Genomic DNA, 21,209 nt, shown 5'->3' on the forward strand with positions numbered 1-21,209 from the left:
ATTTCAGGTTAGAGTTTGACATTAATTTAAGAAGTTCTGAGTATCTCAAAGATTTTGGCCATGCTGGAAGCCTCCCTCAGTCTTGTTTTTTCTGGTATTTCTGGGACAGGATGTTCTTTACTTGTACAAGGTTGCTTTCTCTGGAAAACCAACTCCTTCCGGGTTCTGGACACAAACTAGAAGCAAATGTTTGAGTCAATCCCAAATAGGCTTCATTTCAAATCCTCTCACAGTTCAAAAACATTTTGAACTGTGAGAGGATCTATCAAGGTTCTCCCTCCCTCTCTTACCTCTCCCTGGGCACTTCATACCCATTTCTGAAAGGAGAAGGGGTAAGAGTAGAGAGTTACACGTTCCTACTACCTGTTGGGTTGAAAGTTTCTTCTCTGCTCCACGAAGCACAAGCATTGGGGGTGTAGAATGCACATCCAAGGAGTTCCTAAACTACATCCACCTTGACTTCCAGTTAAATGAAACACTGAAGTCAAAGCACATTCTGGTTCCATACTGTGAAACCATAATGTCAACAGCACAAAGTGCAAACTCTTTAAAATACACAAGAACAAAGATAGCCAAGGAAGGGGACAGCAGGAAGGAAGTTCTAATACCACACAGAGGGAAACAAGAAGATTCTTTGTCCCTCATCTTTTATGAATGCTATAAAATAAAGAGGCAAATAAATGAATAAGAGTAATAAAATTTCTGAGACAATAGGTCGCTATATTAATTAACATGGTGTTCCAATCAATCAGCAATATTGGGTAACTGGAAAACCTTCAGCTAGAGTAGCTGCTCCAAAGGATGATTCTCTAATTTTTGTCCCTTTTAAAAACTTCAGGCTTTTGAGTCCCACAGAAATATTTCCATCCATTTCAGTGAACCATTTAACCTTCTTCCTTTCTGTCATCCCCTTCCTTTTTATTAAATTAGCTTGCTTTACACTTTAAACTACTCTTTCCTGGATTGCTGTGTTTTTAAAATAACTGTCTGTACTAACTGGACTCAGAGAATATAGAATATGGATTGGGGAAAAAGAAAACTAAAACTAAAACAAGACAAAAAAATACTGTAATGTCTTTTTCTTGTTCTGTACTAAAAACCTACATTCATCTATATGAGCTCACTCAGATGCCATAAAGGCCTTTTTACAGATAGGCAACAACAAGGAAACCATCAGTGCTAAAGGCAGTTATCCTCATGTCACCATAGGATTAACTGTGGTTATAGTTAATAGGATGATTGTTAAAAATAGCAAGAGAAAATGTGAGATGAAATAAGTTTTTGCTGTTGAGTTGCTTTTTCACTATTACAAGGCACTCAAGGACCTTGTATTGCATTAAAAACCTGCAGAATTTTTAAACCGAACCATTGAACTACATTGCATATTGCAGATCTAATGATAGAGATGGAGGATCAGACAAATGATATCAACGAAGCTGGAATTCCAGTACTAGACTACAAAACGTACACGGACAGAGTCTTCTTCTTGCCCTCCAAAGATGGAGAGAAGGATGTGATGATTACAGGAAAGCTGGATATTCCTGAGGCCAGGCGCCAGACCGTGGAGCAGGCTTTGTACCAGTTCTCCAACCTTCTCAACAGCAAATCATTTCTCATCAACGTGAGTACTGAACTAGATGCACCTTGTCTCTTAGCTAGGCACACCTGTGTGTATGTGTGCAAGACAGCAGGTTTGCAAGCACAACTGAACAAAAATTAATAAGTGTTTTTCATATGGTTCTGCTTTCACAGTAACCACTGCAGATATGTGGCATCACAGCCAGAGCTTCATGTTGTATCTCACACTTCTGTGCCAGATCATGTAACATGGAGTTAGTCAACTAACTAGTTAGCCCCACTGCAGGGGCTGTAAACAGCAGGTGTTTCCCAATCTGGCATAAAAACTGGTGTTACAAGTTTGGTTTAGCCTTTTAAGAAATGTGATCAGAGAGTGCTGATTCCATCCTGGCTCCTCACAGGAGTCACTTGTGGACAGCCATCTACCAGAATCTCTGCCCCAATGAAGGTAGAGGCTCCTCAAGTGGCCTATTCAACAAGACTGATGAGTGCTCACAGCTGCTCTGAAGAGACTTATAATTGCTCACTCTCAAAAACTGAAGCTCATTGTCAGACGCCTAAATATAGATTTAGGCTTCTAGCTTTTTCTCTTTTTTTTTTTTTTTTTAATGAGAATCTAGTGCTCAGCTAGTTAATGGTAGAATTAGAGTTCATGGCAGATGAGAGCACATTTACAGGTGTACTTACATTAGTGTCTTTGTAATTTGATGTGAAAGGACTGGGAATTTGGGGGAGAGAGGAGTTGATTTTCTCTTTTAAAATTGTCACAGAACACTATTTTACATTTAATTAAAACGTACTTTTAGATAAGCTTTTAGAAAAGTATTTAGATAAGCTTTTAGAGAAGTATTCCTTAGGTCAGTCCAGTACATTGTATATCTAAAATTAAAATTTAGGCAACATTTTCATTTAAGTTCTTTCAAACTTCTGAAAACTTTTTGATTCAACGGTTAGGAGATCTAGTGTTAAAATAATATTGCTTGTCTTCTTAGTGCAGACAAGTGTTGAGGTTCTTCAGAAACTTGACTTCATTTTACCTTTGGGTTTTTTTTCCAGTTTATTCACACGCTGGAAAACCAAAGGGAGTTCTCTGCTCGAGCTAAAGTGTATTTTGCATCTTTACTGACTGTTGCTTTACATGGAAAATTAGAATACTACACTGACATCATGAGGACGCTGTTCTTAGAACTGATGGAGCAGTATGTTGTGGCCAAAAACCCAAAGCTGATGCTAAGAAGGTTTGAATGATTCTCATATTTTCTGTATGTCTCTGGCTTTCTGTAAATGTGTTTCTGTTGCAGTGTGACTGTGGTGAAATGCCAACTATCTGTAAAATCAGAAATAATTTGGCATAATAGCAGAAATAATAAAGCATGTTAGCAAGACAAGCCCACCAGGAGTAGCTGTGGAAGGCACCAGCAGAATGCGGGACAGGATTGCTTATACAAATACTGCAGTGTTGAAACACCTACCTTACTTTGAAATACCACACTGAACATTTAATTTACTTTTTAGTGTAACTTTATTCCAAATGATCTAGCATTTATACCACACATCACCTCCATAATGAGCACACACAGTCAACTGCATTGTGCCTTCAATGAGGGCTTGCTCTAGTGTTTTAACCCAGCTGTTACTCCCAATAAATTTCAATAGATCTTGCTCTGTATATGTTGTAGGTTTGTAATCTGTAGGTTGTTTCCCAGTAACTGCACAACTGGGTTAAGGTTTTAGCTCTCACAGTGCAGACTCAATTTAAGATTTTGAATAAAGAATGTGTGCTTTTCAGCAGTGAGATGAAGGCACCTACTCAGGACTGATGAGCAATACAAAGCACTTATCCTAAAGCAAGTGTACGCTTTCAAGACTCTATAGGGAAATCATTGCATTAGGAGACTGAACGCAGTTAAGCATGTAAAAATATTATATTTCAAGCAAGCAGTGGTTGTTTTTGGTTTTTTTTAAACCTTGTCATTAAGTGCCCTTGCTATATTCAGGGTTGGTTATTTTTTTTTTTTCAGATCTGAAACGGTTGTTGAGAGAATGTTGTCTAACTGGATGTCTATTTGTTTATATCAGTACCTCAAGGTAAGAGTTGAAGTCTGTTGCCTGTGGCGTTTTTTTTTTTAATCAGTAATAATTAACAAAGCTGCACTTGGGTATGTCTTTTGATTTTGTTTTATTTCCTTTTCTTTACATAGGACAATGCTGGGGAGCCTCTTTATAAATTGTTCAAGGCTATCAAACACCAGGTAGAAAAAGGCCCAGTGGATGCTGTTCTGAAGAAAGCAAAGTATACACTGAATGACACAGGCTTACTGGGAGATGATGTAGAGTACACACAGTTGGTAAGCAAAGCATGATTAATAGATTATAAAATAATTTTTTATTTTAAAATTAATTCCTATAGTGTTAAGTCTGTACTCAGTTTTCTAGACTACTGTGAACTGCATAAAAACTCTGGTCATGGGCAGGATTGTCGGTAGTTTTACCAAAACAAGTCTCCAAGCAGGAAAACAAAATTGTAAAGTGTCTTCTAAAGTAAAATTCAAATCCTGCCAGTGCTGAATCCATTTCATTAAATCCCTTTCATAATTTTCAGTCGGTGTGAAAAGTGGTCAGGATGTTTGTCTCCTCCCATTTTCCCATCTAAATTCATTGGCAATTGATTTTTGCAGAATTCTTGCTCTGCCTGAACTTCAGGTTTTCTCCCTTGTGATTGCTGCTGATCAGCATACTGAACAGCATTTTAGAGATCATTTTGTTAGTATACCAGATTGTGCTCCTCTGCAGTCCTGTGAGATGGTTCACAATCTCCAGAACACTTTATGAAACTCTTTCTACATTTTTTTCTGTGTAAGTCAAGATCTCTTGAACGTGGGCAGCCCAACTGGCATTGAAAGTTGGTTATTTCCTCTCAGGGAAATAATTCCCTACAGTGCCTCTGCAGCCAGCTCTGGAGACCTGTGTTAGTTGCTTCAAGTGGGAAGAAATGGATATTCCTGGCAAGGGAACTCCCCTCTGAACTCAACCTTCCCCTCTATCTGACCACCAGTGCCATGGTCTAGTTCTTTTCTATTATGAATTCTACTTTAAGTTGATTCTATTCACTGTCAGAAATTTCAATCACCTTTCAAACATACTCCAGAACACAGATTCACTGTCCTTTTGGAAAAACTCAAGCAGCCCACTTCCTAGCTCTTCAGGGAGTGTAAAATCTAGTTTTACTCTTTCTGACAGTCTTGCTGGTTTTCTTCAGGGTACAGTGTAGTGAACATCAAAGATGCACAGGCTGTCCTTCAGAGACCAATTCATGAATTTTTTCCCTTTCTAACTTTTTTTTTTATTGACATGTTAGGAGTAATTTGTAATTGTCTTCAACTGAGAAAGATGCAGTGACATATATGCAGCATGGAAAAGAAATTTAATAAAAAGTTTTATGATGTCCTTGGTTGGGGGGAAAAAAATCACCATTTTATGTATTCTGACAGGATGTTGACGGGAGGGCTGATGGGAGAAGAGTTCAGTAGGACTTGCACTGATGGAGTCACCAGACTGTGACTTAGAGTAGCTGGATGGAGAATGTGCTGGGCGAGAAGAAATTTTAAGTTCAACTGATATTTTGGGGATTAGTTTAGGTACCATCTTTATAAGTGCCACCCATAGAAAACACACTGACTGACAATGCTGGCTATAATTTCTGTTGTGCATGGAAAACAAAATTTATTTGCACTGCACATCGTGTAAGTCCTAATGGCAATAATTCTTTATTTGGTCTGTTTCTTTTCATTTAAAAAAAGAACCTGCAATTAAGCTGTATGACTCAGTGTGAAGCAGAAAATTCATGAATGCAATCAGATGCGGGCACAACACACTTATTAGCTAGATATTAAACATTAGAACATTGTACAGTAGCAGTATTTGGTCCAGACTTAGAGATTTCCCATCAAATAAATACTTTAGGTATGTGCATGAGTGGAAGTTGATGAGATGTATGTATATGTGTACATACATATGATAAAAGATAATGGAGGGGTACTATTGCCATTCATTTTTGGGATCTTTGGCATGATGATGATGATGATGATGTGGTAACTCTGAACAGTTAGGGAGCATTTGTGCACCAGTGTAGGTTAAAGCATGAGTTAATTCCTTCACTTCTGCCTGAAAGTGAGACAAGGTGGGTAAGTACAGCACGGAGCAGTTGTCTGCTCTCTAATTGTTCTTATTTAAAAGATGAATCTGTTTTGCATCACTGGTTACACTGACATGCTGCATACTGAACCAGCAGCAAAATCATGTCTAATTACCATAAAGCTAATAGGAAAAGGAAGGTGAAATCTCATGATTAGTTTGAGCATTCTGTCAAGGGACAGTGCAATCATGTTTAATTTGACTGCCGTATGGCATAGCTTTTCTTCACTTTTTCAAAATACCAGCCATGCAAGTTTATTTCTGTGTGATGTGATAAATTCAGGCATTGTGGTTGGCAGGACTGTATGTGTCTGAGAGCTGCAGTGCTTCACATGTGCCTGGCCTCCTAAGTTACCTGACTGGCAAAAGACCCACAAGGGCTCTAAGCTGTAATACTGATTCAGCTAGTGAAAGAAAGAGGCTTTTCATAGTATCTATTTGGGTTTTTAATTTTTTTTTCTGTCTGGGGAGGTATTCTGGCCATGGTTTTCTTATTTGTTTTTGTCTGGATTGAAACTGACACATAGCAAAACTTCTTTAAAAAAAAAAATCTCTCTAGATTTAGCAAATTACAGGCTTTCAAGAAATTCTCTTTAACATGAAGAAAATCATGACAATACTATCAGAAAACAGTAATATTTAAAATGCTGGAACTAGCATAAGCTACTTAGACATATTCCCTGCAGATATTAGAGTTATTAGACAACAGTAGGCAGTAAATGAGGTACTCAAACACACAAGATGATAGAAATTACAATTATATGTACATACATATGTGTATATGTGTGTGTGTTTAATGAACAGCTGGTAGTGAAGTGAACAGGAAGTGAAGTTTGGAGAGCTGAACTACTCACTGCTCATCAGTTGAGCCATGTTAAATTACCATATGTACAGAAGGAGTCTGCTCATCTTTAAAACCAGTGCCATGAAGAAAACATAAAGGAAGGCGAAAGCACATAATACTTGAGGAGTTCAACAAAGTACAGTTCAAATTATTATTGGGAACTCATGATATTTGGGCACTGCAATACTTGGCAATGCCCAAATACTTAGGATTACCAGGTTAAATGTGAAGCATGTAACAAGTCAGTGGTCCAACTGCTTTGTTCTTGTGTGTTTCTCTTTAATAACTCCCAAGACTTAATAATATTAGCATATTAGACATGACTAAATCTACTCTGTATCTTTTCTGTCTTGTCTTTGTGGGAGAAATTAACTGGAATTTATGATAGCTGGTTGGCTGCATAACAGCAAAAGATCCTTCAAATAATCTATACTCCCATTGCAAATACTGTTGCTGTGCAATAATCATTGCATGGTGAATTTCAGATACTGTTTGCATTGAAATCACCCAGAGGAACAGATTCAGAGGTAATTCAGCACTGATTTGCCTTAATAACCCTGTACATTCTTTTCTTCACAGACAGTTAACGTATATGTGCAGGAGGGAGGAAATGATTCCATACCTGTGAAAGTGCTCAACTGTGACACCATATCACAAGTAAAGGAAAAGATAATAGACCAAGTCTATCGAAACCTGCCGTGTTCTCAGTGGCCAAAAGCTGACAGCGTAGTTCTTGGTATGTAGTTACTTGTGATACTGTATTGAACAGCTGAGATCTGTTGTGTGACTTTGTATTTTCTGAAAAAAATGTCTGTAAGAGGATTTTATTGCTTGGTTATGGTTTGGTTTGTTGTTTTTGGTTGTTTGGGTTTTTTTTAAGCTGAATTCTTGTCCAGCTGAATGCAAAAATACGGCATTTTACAGCAATCTGAATATGCTTTAAAAATTAATGTTTTCTTATGAGTTAGGTTTTTTTGACTCTTAAAGTTTTGGTATACTGTCATCAGCATTGCAAGAGCCTGTTAATGATTATTGGCACAAATGAATTTCATGTCTGACAGAGTCAGTATCTCAGGTACTAATTAATGTGATAATGACAGCATGGATAATTAACTGATGGAGAAGTAATGATGCAATTTCAGAAACTGGTACTGATTTTTAGTTGCCTTAATGATGGTTATTCAAAAGAATTACAACTTACAGGAACTGCACTTTTAGGAGATGATGTACCACTTAGTCTCTGAAATCATCCTCCTTGAAGGCTTTCAAAATAGCTGTTCTCTTCTTGACAAAAAAAAAAGGAAATGGTGTTCCTTAAAATGCCTAATAGACTCAGAATTAAAGCTCCAATTGATATTTTTTTTAATATTTTCATTACTGCATTAATCTGAAAGTAGAAGATGAAATTCTTGCACTTCAGAAAATTCTAGTAAATCCCCTAAAATTGTCTTTTCTATTCCATGAAATCCTACTCTGTTTTGGACTGATAGCAGATCTTACTATATATATTTATTGAATTCTATGAGAAGGAATTTAAGTTTTTATGGATGATAGTCACAAGTTATATACATGGTTAGGAATAGTTCATGCAAACTTCTGTGATAAAGGCCAAATAATTAAGCAATAAAAACACACGTTGGAGTATGTGCTACATTACTTCTTCTGATGTTCCACAATGTGTCAGTGCATCTGTAAAACTTCCTTGGAGTAGTTTTTGTTTTGTTTTGTTTTGGGTTATTTTTTTGTATTGTATTTTTTTAATTGTTTTTTTCTCACTTGAATTGCCCCTTAGAATGGCGTCCAGGTTCTACTGCACAGATCCTCTCAGACTTGGATTTAACATCCCAAAGAGACGGCAGATGGAAACGTATCAACACACTAATGCATTACAATGTAAGGTGTTTTGAAAATATTGTTTACACCTGTTACCTGTTTTCTTGTAATAAATAAAATTTTTTTTTGTTTATAGAGAAATTTCAGTGGTACATAGAGGTTGCCCAGAGAAGTTTTTAAAGAATCAAAACAAAAACACAGGTCTGGGTCTAGTCAGTAAAAGGTTTGGACTGTGAAAGGCTGGGTCTAGACATTCTGCCTAAGCATTTTATATAAAAACACAAAACCTAAATGCCAGTACTTTGGTTTCTTCAACACTGAAGTATCCAAATTCCATTTTGAACATTCAGCTTTTTGCTGGGCCTCGTATTCATCTTTTCTTTTCTTCACCACTTCCTACCCCTGAGAATTGTCTTTATCTTTGCTGTGCTACTAAATAGTTTTTGAGTTCTAGTTTGTCCAAAAGCCCAATCAGGAGAGCAGATGTTGATGTTGTTGTACTGTCTGTTTTAGGTTTCATACTGTGCACTCTACCACACACTTATCTTTCCTTTGTATGCTATTTATTGCTTTCTAACAACAGTTAATCCTGATTGGGAAAGTGAAAAGTTAGTTAGTTTTCCTTAAGAAAACAGGTCTGATTTTCATGATAAACCCCATTTTTGTCCAGAGGGTACCAACACCATGTTGAGGAACCACTTAAGCCTTAAAGATGCTCCTAATATTTCAGTAATCTCAGAGGAGCTGTTGATGGGATCTCTTAGAGATTGGGAGTCTGTTCTGAATTGCAGAGCCAGTTGTCCAAGGAGCCTAGGAAGGTTAGCATTTGCCATAGATTCCCTGCAACCAATCATAGAAACTCCAGTTTAAGGTTTAAGAGGTTCAGTAGCACATGATTCTATTGAAAAATATCTCTGTGTTTCTATTTCCAAAGGTCCGAGATGGTGCCACGCTCATCTTATCAAAAATGGGGGTTTCCCAGCAGCCAGAGGATAATCAGCAAGATGTCCCAGGGGAAAGTAAGTGTCTTGTGGCCTCTCTACCTCCCTAGATGACCAGAAGTCAAAACTCACATAGTGATGCTGCCATTTTGATTTTGTTTATCAAGCACTTCCATGAAGCTAGATATTCCCCACCAGACTACATAGAGTTTATTTGTTGTGTTGCCCACTGTACACTTGAAATGGATTTATTTGCCCTCATTATAAAAGTCTTAAACCCTAGGGCTTTAATAATTGCTGTGAGTCCATACCCCAATTTAATAGAAAGCACTCTTATTAAACATTTCCTTACATAGTTTGTTTTTTAATCACACTACATCTATACTCAACTGTACATTTCATCTTCACAGAGCTTTATCTCTTTTTCTCTTTTCTAAAGCCTTTACTCATGTTCCTCTTCAAATTTCCTTCACTTCTTATTATACTGAGAATTAAATGCAGTATCCTAGATGAACCACAGTGGAGCCTCTGTGACATAATGACTGATATAATTTTTTGTAGCATTTCTTACAACTGTGTTGCCTTGCAAACTCATCTCTGTACCTCCAGATTTTGTCTCTCCCTTCCTTTTGAATGATGTTTCACCAGCTATGCTAACTTGTTTTTTCCCAGGGCTTTTTAGTTGACTTTGATCATTCCATGCATTTTGTCTCTCTATAGATGCACCATTTTTCACAATTCCTTTGCTCTTTTTGAGGTTTTCAATCCTCTGTAAGTGAGCATCAGGAATTTCCTTGTAATGTTTCTTCTCTTTCACATCACTAATGCATCTGCTGCATAATTCTTGCATTGCTGTCTGCTATAGTATGCTGGACTTTGCAACACAGAAGAAACCTGTTACGTTGCAACCCACTTAAAAGCTTTTACCATCTAGACCAATTTTCCATATTTCAAAATATCTTGAGACACAATATCCATTACAGCCTTGAATGCACTCAGATTTTTATGGCAATATTTACTTGGGAATATGTATTCTTTGTCACATGTATTTCCTTTACTGACTTCAGATGTTCAGTTTCTCTGGGGTTTTTTATCCTTATATTCAGTTATTTTACATGAGGTAGAAGTTAGATTTATGGAACAATAATTGTTGAGATCATTCTTCCTCCCATGAACTCATTTGATATGCTTTTCTCTCTAGCACTGATTGCAAAGGCCATTACTTCACCTAATAGTTTCATTCCTTTAAACAGATTTACTGATCTTAGATTTAATACATTTTGAGGGCTGGGCAGTTAAACAGGTTGGAAATAATATGCCAGAAATGTACATTTTTCAAAAATATGGGTCTCAGCTGATAGCTCTGACATATATGGCTGTTTAGCAGAAAGGTTCAGACTTCCATTTGTTTTGAGTGTTAGACAGGAAATTAAGATGGGCAGAATTACTTACTGTTTACTTCTTAGTCTGTCCTCCTGGATTCTTTCTTTTGTGACTTTTCCCACCAGAAAGAAGAGTCTTCTAATGGTCATGTGTACACTGCTGCTGCTATCCTCACTCTTTTACTCCAAGTGCCTGGCATAGCTGGCCAGGCAGTGACTGTTCTGTCACAACAGGTGCCAACCCAGCATGTTAACTTAAAAAGCCGTCCAGTTTAATACAGAAGGCAGTGGAGCACAGTCAGGCAAGGTGCTGATTCCTAGTCCCTGTTCAGTGTGGCTGCACTGGTGGCTGGGGCCATGCTCACCTCACCTCTAAATGAGTGGAGTGGACTGTGAATGGAGCCTGGTGGTGCCCTTAACTTGCTTTGCTTTCTGGATATAGAATAGTGGTCAGCCTTCTGTTCTGCACTGCCAACCTTCATCCTCCTCACCTCTCCACCCCTGTGGCAGGCAGTAGAGGACCAGTTCACATGTTTTTCTTTTTTTCTTAGGTTAGGTTTTTTTCCTTTCCTTCTTCTCTGCAATTATATCATTCAATATGATTCAGTATGATGAAGCTCTTTGAACAAGCATAATCTATCTGTACTCCAAGGTGAATTCATTAGTTATCTGTGTGGCATGCTAAATGGTAAAGGAAAAGCAGACCTGTGGGGACAGTGCTGTCACACAGGGGCTCTTGCATGTTAGAGAAAAGTCTGCAGAGAATTCAGACCCCAAAGTATCAAGTGCCAACAGCTTCCACCGTGTTTCTTCTCTATACCTGTCTTGCATCATGGTAGTGTACAAATTTGGGATGGCAGTGTTTCATGCCAAGCTACCCTGCTTTCTTTAGCACTGTAAGGTCCTCAGAGCTATCTGGTGCCAGCTTGTTCTCTTGGAAAGCTATAAAATGTTACAAAGCTGGTACAAAGTGAGAGCCTGCTGTGACCATGATTTGTGAGACACTGTATAAAAGGGAGAGGAGAGGATCAGAGGCTTCCCCTCCCACACATACACATTTATATGGCACAGGGATTTACAGGGTTTGAATAAACAGAAATCCTATCCTGACTATGAATGAGGCTTGTGACGAAGTGGATTTCCTTTTATTCAGTCTCATTAACTTGCACCCTCTGCATTGAGAAGTGTCAGCTGAAGCCATTGACTGTCAGCCAAAGTAGGAGGCTTTGCACCGACCGAAAATGTAAAACCATGTTCAGAGATGTTGCTCTAAATCCTGGCATTGCTTCTGTGCTGCTTTTATTCAGAGCTTTTAACAGGAAGACACTGGAAGCTGGAGATTGTGACAAATTAAATGCAGCATCTTTTGCTTCAGGAGACAATAAATGCAGTTACTAATTTGTATCAAGAAGGAGAATGGTTCCAGTGATTTCATACTAGTATTTCTGTACTGAACTATAAACCAAAACAACACATTCTGTTGTTTTGGGTGTTTTTTCCTGATATTATGTTTTGGGGTTTTTTGTTTGTTTTGTTGGGTGGTGGGGTTTTTTTTCCTTTTTTAATTATGAATAAAAATAGACAGAGGGTTGCAGATCAGAAATACTAATTAGCAGATCTGTTAGGGCAGCCCTTCCTCCATCTCTATGGAACACTATTCATGAGGTAGGGGAGACTGGAAAGAAGATAATTTGCTGCAGGTCACTCAAGAGGAAAGGGGCTGCATTGTCTCATGTTTACATCATGGTTCCTACCACTGTAATTAGTCAGCACAGTCAATTTTTGCCATTAACACTCCCCCCAACACCCCAATAATTATTTTATATTGGCCAAAGAATGTCCAAGGACCAAGATAAAGAGCTCAGGGGGAAGCATTTGACCCCCTGGACACAATCTTCTTCCTGCTTACAGCTTGATGCTTAGTGCGACTAAGGAGCTAAAAAGGAGGTATTTCCCCCTATCTTTTATTTTCTTTATTTCCTGCTTTCCCATTGAGGAAAATATTATCTCATAAAACTGTTATTTTCCCATAGTAACCATGTTGCTAACATGTTTTCTTGGTCCATGTTCTGAATTTCTCTTCCTCTTTCTTCCTGCTATTTATAGCAATGAAGTGAGATCTTCGGGTTGCAGAAGTTCATCTGCTTGAGCTGTAGTGTCTTGATCCTTACTCTCCTATGAAATAACTACTATTCCACTAGTAGCCGTTTCTGCTGTTGCTAAACAAACACAGACCAAGCATGTAAGAGCCAGTGATCTCAGTGGAAACCACTTTAGCAGTTTCCTCTTCTGTCCAAAGTTAAACTGGACCATCTACCATCAGTAGGGCAAAGAGAGAATGAATTCCTTTGATTCAAAGCAGGAAGCAGGAGTGTACTAAAGAACTGACATAAGGCTGGAATATAGTTTCTGGTCTAACTGCATGATTTGATCTGTTAATTTCCAAAAGTGAATAACAGGGATTGCAAAAGAAATTCCATACTTCATGCCCAGCAGTGGTTCTTACTGTACTGGCAGATGATTGCTATGAATGGCATCTATTGTGAAATCACAACTGCTTCAAAATAAAGTGATAGCTTTTATTTTTTCTGGCTTCATTCACATGAACTTCCAGGTTGAATTAAGGACTCTCAAAGGACAATGTGGGATTTATATTTCTTCCCTACCTTGTTAAAAAGAAGTAAATGTCCCAGAGGGCTGCATAACTAATGCTTTTCATGAGAGTATATAAAGGAGTTTCAAGCAAAAGTGTTGGCTTAGCCAGATTACTCTTAAATGTTATTTTCCCCTGTGATGTAAAATATTGAATGTACATGCAAACTGGGAAATTCAGTGTAGCTGTTGAGGAACTTAGTTAATTGACTATTATGGTCAAAGTTAATGCAATTAAAAACTGATATTTTGTGCTGTAACTGGGATTCAGTTACGTTAGAGGTGTATATTAAGGCATAAAACTTAGCAGAATGCAAAATAATTTGTACCGTGGGGCTGAATCACAATTTTTATGGGAAAAATAACTTTCATATTTTTAAGATGTCAATAATTTTAAATATACTGATTCAATAACTTCCACTGGAAAAGCACCATTGCTTTTAGGGACTATGCCAAGTAGATGCAAAAGTTCAGGAATTAAAGGAACAAGCAAAACCAGATTTGAAAGTGACACAGAAACCCTTTTCAAGGAATATTAATGGCAAGTTAATTGTATCATCTCTTTTAGAACTGTCTGTAACAGAAGCTCCTTAGGCATGGAGTTTGAGCAATAGTGTGATGCTGAAATGCAAAACTGCTTTTATGCACTGTGTGTTGTTGGTCCAAGCCCTGGCACTGGGTGCAGGGCCAAGCCCCAGGCAGCACAGAGAGGCACTGTGACCATCCATTATCATCCAAGGGCTTACTCCTGTTTCTGCTTTATTGTAACAGACTTGATGTGAGTCTCTCCCTCTGGTTTAAACTATGAATACTGACAAACAATTTTTTTAAAAATCTTATTAGAATGTATATGAATTTGCTTCAGTCATTATCTCTGGCTGCTGGAGTTCATGTAATCTCAGGGAAGGGATGTATTTTTCCTCCACTCAGCTACAAAGTCAAGTGGTGCTTATCAAATAGTGATAAAAGGAAAGTTTGAACTGAGGTACCATACTTTGACCTCAGCAAGAGGAGTAAAGATGTGAATTGTAATGGTTTTACTGAGAGAAAAGGTTGTACCAGGAATAGGCTGCAATTTGTATTTCTGTGGTGGCTATGGGGTCAGATCTAGCTAAGATTCTATAACTTGATCGTGTCTTTGAGAATTCACAAAGAAGAAAAGAACTTAATTGTGTTAACCCCAAAGCATACACATACTGTGTTTACATGACTGTTGTGATTTAGGAATGGTATTATCCAATTTACTCTTCTACCACTCCAAGCCATGCCCTGCTTGCTCATTTCCCCCTCCACCTCCCCCTCCCCTGCACTGGGATGGAGAGGACAATGGGAGACACAAAAGGTAAAAATCATGGGCTGAGATAACAATTTACTGGAAACAGCAAAGAGATGAGAAAAGAAAACTAATGACAGTGGATGTAAGAAAAGAAACATTATTGCTCACCATAGAAACCCCCAACAGACAGTACCTGACTGCTCCCTCTGTTATGCTATTCCCACTGCTCCCTCCAGCCTGAAACTGGCATTACCCCACTTCTCCCTCCACACTTACTCCACTGGAAGGAACCCCTTCTCCCCAGAGGAAACTCCCTTCTCCCCACCTGTGATGATGACATTTAGAACAACCTCCATGTCCCAGCCATGACTCCTCCTGGCTACTGCAAAAATTATCCCTGTCCTGGCTTGAACCAGAACAATGACCAAATAGAAGTTTTCCTATTGTGTGATTCTTTCCTCACCCTTTGATCTTGACAAAAGCCAGTTTTTTTCAGCTCTGTGCCACTGGACATTTAGTACTTGAGTTGTGTATGTTGGACAGGAGCAGAGTAATCTAGATCCCCTTGGTCAAGGGGACAGGTATGTTAAGGACAGGGAACGTGTATATGTGTATATGATTACTTTGTGTTGCTGTTTTGGGGTTGGGTGTTTTTTATAATTATTGCAATTACTGTTTCTAGGGCATGCACTCCTGGAAGATGAAAACAAGGTCTGGCATCTAGTCCGGCCAGTGGATGAAATGGATGAAGGGAAATCAAAGCGGGGCAGTGTGAAGGAAAAAGAGAGGACCAAAGCTATTACAGAGATCTACCTGACCAGACTTCTTTCTGTGAAGGTAGGGCTCAGATGTGCTGTAGTTAACTTTACTTCTACAGATTTTGAGATACAACTGAGGCAATAGATGCAAATATTAGTCATGTGTTCATCTACAATTTGGAATATGTGCCATGTACATACAAGCTGGTGTTGAGAGCTTCAAGTGATTAACATGCCCTGAGGAGCATTACTGGGAAAGAGATAATGTACAACTCCTGCTCAGAGCTGAGAACCATGATTGTGTGATCGTTAAATAAGGATTTTCCTTGCAAGACAAAGATGGATATTCTGCTCTGTGCCACCTGTTTAAATAATACTTTGTTGGTTTTTCTATCGAACTGAATGCTTTATAAACTCTTATATTTCCCTGTTCTTGTATGTGATCAAAAAAAAAAAAAACAAGTTTCCAAATAATAATAGTGCTTTTATAGAATTTTTAGTGCCTCTACTGCAGAATTGATAATGAGCAAAATAATTTTTTTAAATAATTCTCCATGGAGAAAGAATTAGAATTTAGAATAATGTGTTTAATGACCACAAAGCCAGGCTCCTTTTGTGAAAATGAAGTCAGTCTGGCTCCAGTTAAGGCCACTTATCCAAGCATGGAAGTGGATATGAAGGAAAGTCTTCAGATAGATGACAGACTCAGGATGAAGAACCAAAAAGATGCTTGCATCCCTTTCTTCTGATAATAAAGCCACTGCTTTGTATTCCCAATAACCATTTTATAGGTCATTACCAAGTCTGGAGCTTTACTGACTCATAAAATGTTGGTGAGGTGTTACAGCTGAGATCACAGCTACCCCTTCAGCCCTGGGACTTGTGTGTTCTGGCTGACAGCAGAATGTCTTAGAGCTCCTTGCCATCTGGGTCCCTTCCCTGTTTGGAGGCTGTCAGCTGGAGTCATGGTTGGGAAGAGGATGCAGCCCTTCAAAGGTCCCTGTAGGGCCAATCAGTTGGCTGGGGATGAGCTCTGTGTGGCCTCAACAGGGTCCTCTCTAAAACAAGGGGACATTCGCTGAGGTTGCCATTGCTAAGATGCAGGCTGATGCCAGAATCCAACAACTTCTTGGACACTTCACTTCTGGACACTTCACTCCTTAGGCTCTGTGGATCCCATGAAGCTGAGTCAGACTGGATGTCTGATAAGGGCAAAAAGGGCAAATGCTCACTTGTACTTCTTCCTCTCAGTCTCTTTCTAAAAACTGCAGTGCTCTGCTGTCAGAGAAGCTGGATGTGGGAAGCTGCAAAACTATAAAAAAGTGGCTAAAAAATATTTCATGTGGACAACGATCCTGAAGGGTAAATGTAGCAACCAATTCCTGCTTCTTCTGTCAAGCAGAAGGCACACCTTGCTGTGCAAACCATAGGATCTCTGGTGAAGTCACAACCTTTGAGTCTAGAACATTAAATTGTGCTTTAGAGGGTCTTTACTGTGTTGGCAGTTTACAAAATCACTGCTCTAAGAAATTGCTTACTTTTTGTCACTGTTAGCCCTCAGGATAAAGGCCATCAGTGACAGCAGCTGGATTATGTCCATAGGAATAAAAGATGGTTAGTTGTAACACGAATGAAACTGATTTTTTAAAAATTGCTTTTAGGGGACACTTCAGCAGTTTGTAGATGACTTCTTTCACAGTGTGCTCAACTCAAACCATGTGGTACCACCAGCTGTGAAGTACTTCTTTGACTTTCTTGATGAACAAGCAGAAAAACATGACATCAAGGATGAAGATACCATTCACATATGGAAAACAAACAGGTACAGTATGAACAGAGTCATTCATGTATTGCAGAGAAATAAGAGTATAATTCCCAGGTATATACTAACACTCTTACCATAAATCAAAGTAAATGTCATTTATAATCCTCAGAATTTTGAGATAATATGTTTGTGTGATGAAAAAGATTCCCTGTAAGCCTAAGAAGAGGCAAAAAATGAAACCAGTTTACCTGTGGGATTGTCACTGGCAGATTTACCGTGTTTTACTTTTTGTCTTTCCTCAGAGAAGAGGAGAGCAAGAGACAAATGGGACTAGATTTACCTGTCAAATCACAAAATCTAATACATACTACTTTATAGCTTCCCTGACCATGCATACATCCTTCCTTGCTCTTTTGGGGCACTAAAGGTCCTTCTCATATGAGTTTTTCTGAGAGTGAAGAGTTGATTTTCAGGCATGGAACCCAGACAAGCTTGTATAAATATTGAAATATAAAATTAAACATCACTGTTGTGAGGAGATGAAAATGCAAAGCCCATACTTGATTTCATGTGATTTTCTTGTTGTAGAATATTTATTGTGTAAAAAGGATTATTTATCTTTTTCTTTGCTTTGTAGCCTGCCTCTTAGATTCTGGGTAAACATACTGAAAAATCCCCATTTCATCTTTGATGTTCATGTTCATGAAGTAGTGGATGCTTCCTTGTCAGTCATTGCACAGACTTTCATGGATGCTTGCACAAGAACAGAGCACAAATTAAGCAGAGTAAGTGATTTGCATTCTACATCCTGACTATGCTCATTTCTGACGAGACAAAGGGCATCCTCACAGACAATACCCATTCTCTGAGGAGATACAGCCTTGATCGTTTCTTTTTAGTTTTATAATGAAGTTAACATTTCATCACTTAACAGGTGGGTGAACTGTCAGTATTTCTGTGTAGTCTGCCAATTGATGCTATTGAAAAAGTAGCAAATAGCAACTGCTTTTATAAAAAGCATGTTTAAAAACGGAGTATTTCAGGTCCACGAATAATTTATCATCATCTAGCATTAATATGTTTGTAAAACTCAGCAGTAATACCATGTGTAAGCACCATCTTTTTATTAAATAATCCCACCTTTGTTAATAAGTATCCAAATGTTAATATCTGTTAAGCTCAAGTGTAGGTGAATATAAAGGCTTGATCCTATATTCTTGACTTTCTTTTGCTTCCTAGAAATGTTCATAAATAACTAAATTTTTCCATATTCTAAATTTTTCAGGATTCTCCGAGTAATAAATTACTTTATGCGAAAGAAATCTCTAACTATAAGAAAATGGTGGAAGAGTAAGTATCAACTCTTTTCATGATTTTTCAGTTTTTAGGATTTTAAGCCTGTGTAAGAGGAAAAGGGAATGCTGATATAGTCAAAGTCAGCTGTCAAATATTAAAAATTTTACACCCAAAGGTGTAAAGATGCCCTTGGTGGTGGCATTGGCAGAGTTGAAATGGAGCTCCATTAGGATCCAGCGCATATTCTTGTCTGTACAGACAGATGAATATTTAGGAGAAAATATGATCCTGTTTTCTGCAATTTGCTGCCCACATGATCTGTCTAACAAATGCTGCACTTCCATAAGTCAGTAGAGACCAAATCCTGAAAATATTTTCAGAAACATTTTTTTTTCTATGCTGTCTCTGACTTTATTCATTTACTAATTGGAAGTTCTGTTAATATCATGGAAGATCTGCCACACAAAAAACTCTTGACAGTTTTAAGACCTGAAATAATCATTATCTGCAATTATAGATTTTTTTTTCTGTGGTATGTTCCTGTACAATCAGGTAAGATTTACCTCTACTGCAAAAGTTCTAATATTGGAAAGCAGGATTGCTGAAGGAATCATTGGTCTGTTGTGTCTTCTTCCTATGTTAGTAAGGAAGTATGTTTGAAATAATGGCAGAATTACCAGAAAGAAACAGTTTATTTTCCTAACTGAAACTCTTTTTAAATCTCTTGCAGTTACTACAAAGGTATTCGTCAGATGGTGCCAGTGAGTGACCAAGACATGAATACCCATCTAGCAGAGATTTCTAGGGTAAGAATAAAATCTATTTTCTTGTAGTGAAATTGGAGCCAAGTGTAATACTGGGGTATTTTTGTCTTCTCTTTCTATTTCAACAAATGGGGTCTTTTGTATGTGCAAATATCAGATGATTTCATAAATCTCTGAAATACTCCTGTTCATTGTAGTCATGCCAATATTTCAACCTTTGAAATGTTGATTATTGAATGGAATCAAGAATCCGTATTGTTACTAATGTATCTGAGTTACGTAGAAAATAGAGCACAGTGTTTGGGTTTTTCACAGCCATTGGGGTAAAATTATACACTCTTGAACTGTGCTTTCTCTCCACAGCATACAGAGGATTTTTAGCATTGATCATACTGACAACCAGTAGTGACTGAATTCACAGTGCTACCACAGCAAAAATTAGATTCCAGAAATTAAGGAGGAGGCATGAACATTAAGTATAGCATATTTTAGAACAGTCTATACAGGGGCAATACTTCTGCTTTATGCTACATGTAAGAAGTTCATCATGCTTGCTCAGTGGCAGATTTTGCATTGTAGGTTATTTGGGTTACCTCACGTGGAAGAGAGCAGAGTGTGGTGGTTATTGTCTGGGACTTTGGCTGGAGATGGGTGGAACAAAGTCAGTACAAAACCTGCTTCAGCCTCGAAACAGCCTGTCTGCTGTGCAGCTCAGCTCAGCTCGGGCAGGCTCTTGCCTTTGAAGCACTCTATTTAACTTGGAGAACCCGGAGAGTCCCTCACCAGCCCTAAAGACGTTGTTTAGCCTGAGCAAGAAGGCAGTGTATTTACCGGCTGGTTTGCTCATTTGCTTAATTTAGTTGAAGAGTTCTAGCGTAAGGAGGATGTTTGGGGAATTTTTTGCGGTTTGTTTATTTCAGTGCCCTTAGGACCTAACATTTTGCAGATCAACATCCTCATGAGAGCATTTCTATTTTCAGTCATTTACTACAAAACTCATCTACAGTGACATTTCATTTTACAGTTCACTTTATTTATTACATAAATTGAGATGTATATAAAATTAGAAGGTTTGGTGATTAAAAGTAAATTCAATATAATGTTTTAACATTAGCAGGATATGTTCCTCCTTTCTATTTTCATTATAAATTATGATCAAAATTAACATGGAAGGAGTGATTGAACACTGCAAATTTTGACCAGCTCTAAAAGTGACTTTTATAGAGCAAGGGAAGATGGATGTTTCTCTGCTGCTTTATCCCTGGGGTAATCATTTATGCCAGTAGCAATATTTTGCAATTCTTCATTTTCTTAACTAACTTAAAAGACTAAAGGCATAGCTAGAGACTTGAATCCTACACATTTGAATGAAGAACATCTGTTCAGACAGGTAGAGCACATTCACTAAATAAGTCATATGTGTGGGGGCAGGGGGAAGATAAGGTAATGGAAGGGTTATTTCCTGCTTCATTTGAAGTCCTTTCTCTCTCTCTCTCTCCTCACCATCCCCCTGCCTCCACCCCCCACCTTTCTATCGTCATGTTTCGGGTGGCTTTTTCAAATGTACATGTGCTCATAATATTGATGAGTTACACCTTTGCTGTAGTGGAGTGTGAATAATTTCCAGGATGTAAAAAGAGCTGGAGAAAGGATTTCAAACACTCATGATGACCGTGTCAGAACCAATGCTTAATATCTCAACAATATGTAGATTGTACTGGGTAAATGCTTTAGCTTTTCACACCCATGCTGCTAACAGATGTTTGAGCTGTAGCCTGTGGTTTGACGTTCAGAATTCAAAATATCTTCCCCCTCCAACGTTGAGTTATGGGCAGGCAGGAAAAATACCAGAAGGAAAGCCTTGATCTAAAAATCACCAACCAAAAGTTTTCTCACTCCTTTTCTCTGCCCCAAGTGTCATTCAAC

At 38.2% G+C, this 21,209-nt stretch overlaps 1 protein-coding gene across 3 annotated transcripts in view; it reads left to right on the plus strand.

Moving 5' to 3' along the window:
- Positions 1-21,209, plus strand: part of PLXNB2 (plexin B2) — a 250,639-nt gene that overhangs the window by 224,532 nt on the left and 4,898 nt on the right. For all 3 annotated transcript variants that reach the window (XM_064702756.1, XM_064702755.1, XM_064702757.1), the window contains exons 26-37: positions 1,392-1,621; positions 2,635-2,816; positions 3,600-3,666; positions 3,780-3,926; positions 7,196-7,352; positions 8,409-8,509; positions 9,384-9,468; positions 15,383-15,537; positions 17,120-17,280; positions 17,861-18,008; positions 18,509-18,573; positions 19,250-19,325. In XM_064702756.1, the coding sequence (XP_064558826.1) occupies positions 1,392-1,621; positions 2,635-2,816; positions 3,600-3,666; positions 3,780-3,926; positions 7,196-7,352; positions 8,409-8,509; positions 9,384-9,468; positions 15,383-15,537; positions 17,120-17,280; positions 17,861-18,008; positions 18,509-18,573; positions 19,250-19,325 (1,574 nt within the window). The remainder of the gene's footprint in view (positions 1-1,391; positions 1,622-2,634; positions 2,817-3,599; positions 3,667-3,779; positions 3,927-7,195; positions 7,353-8,408; positions 8,510-9,383; positions 9,469-15,382; positions 15,538-17,119; positions 17,281-17,860; positions 18,009-18,508; positions 18,574-19,249; positions 19,326-21,209) is intronic.

This window comes from Zonotrichia leucophrys, chromosome 1A (genome assembly GCF_028769735.1).
Source record: "Zonotrichia leucophrys gambelii isolate GWCS_2022_RI chromosome 1A, RI_Zleu_2.0, whole genome shotgun sequence".
Lineage (NCBI taxonomy): Eukaryota > Metazoa > Chordata > Aves > Passeriformes > Passerellidae > Zonotrichia > Zonotrichia leucophrys.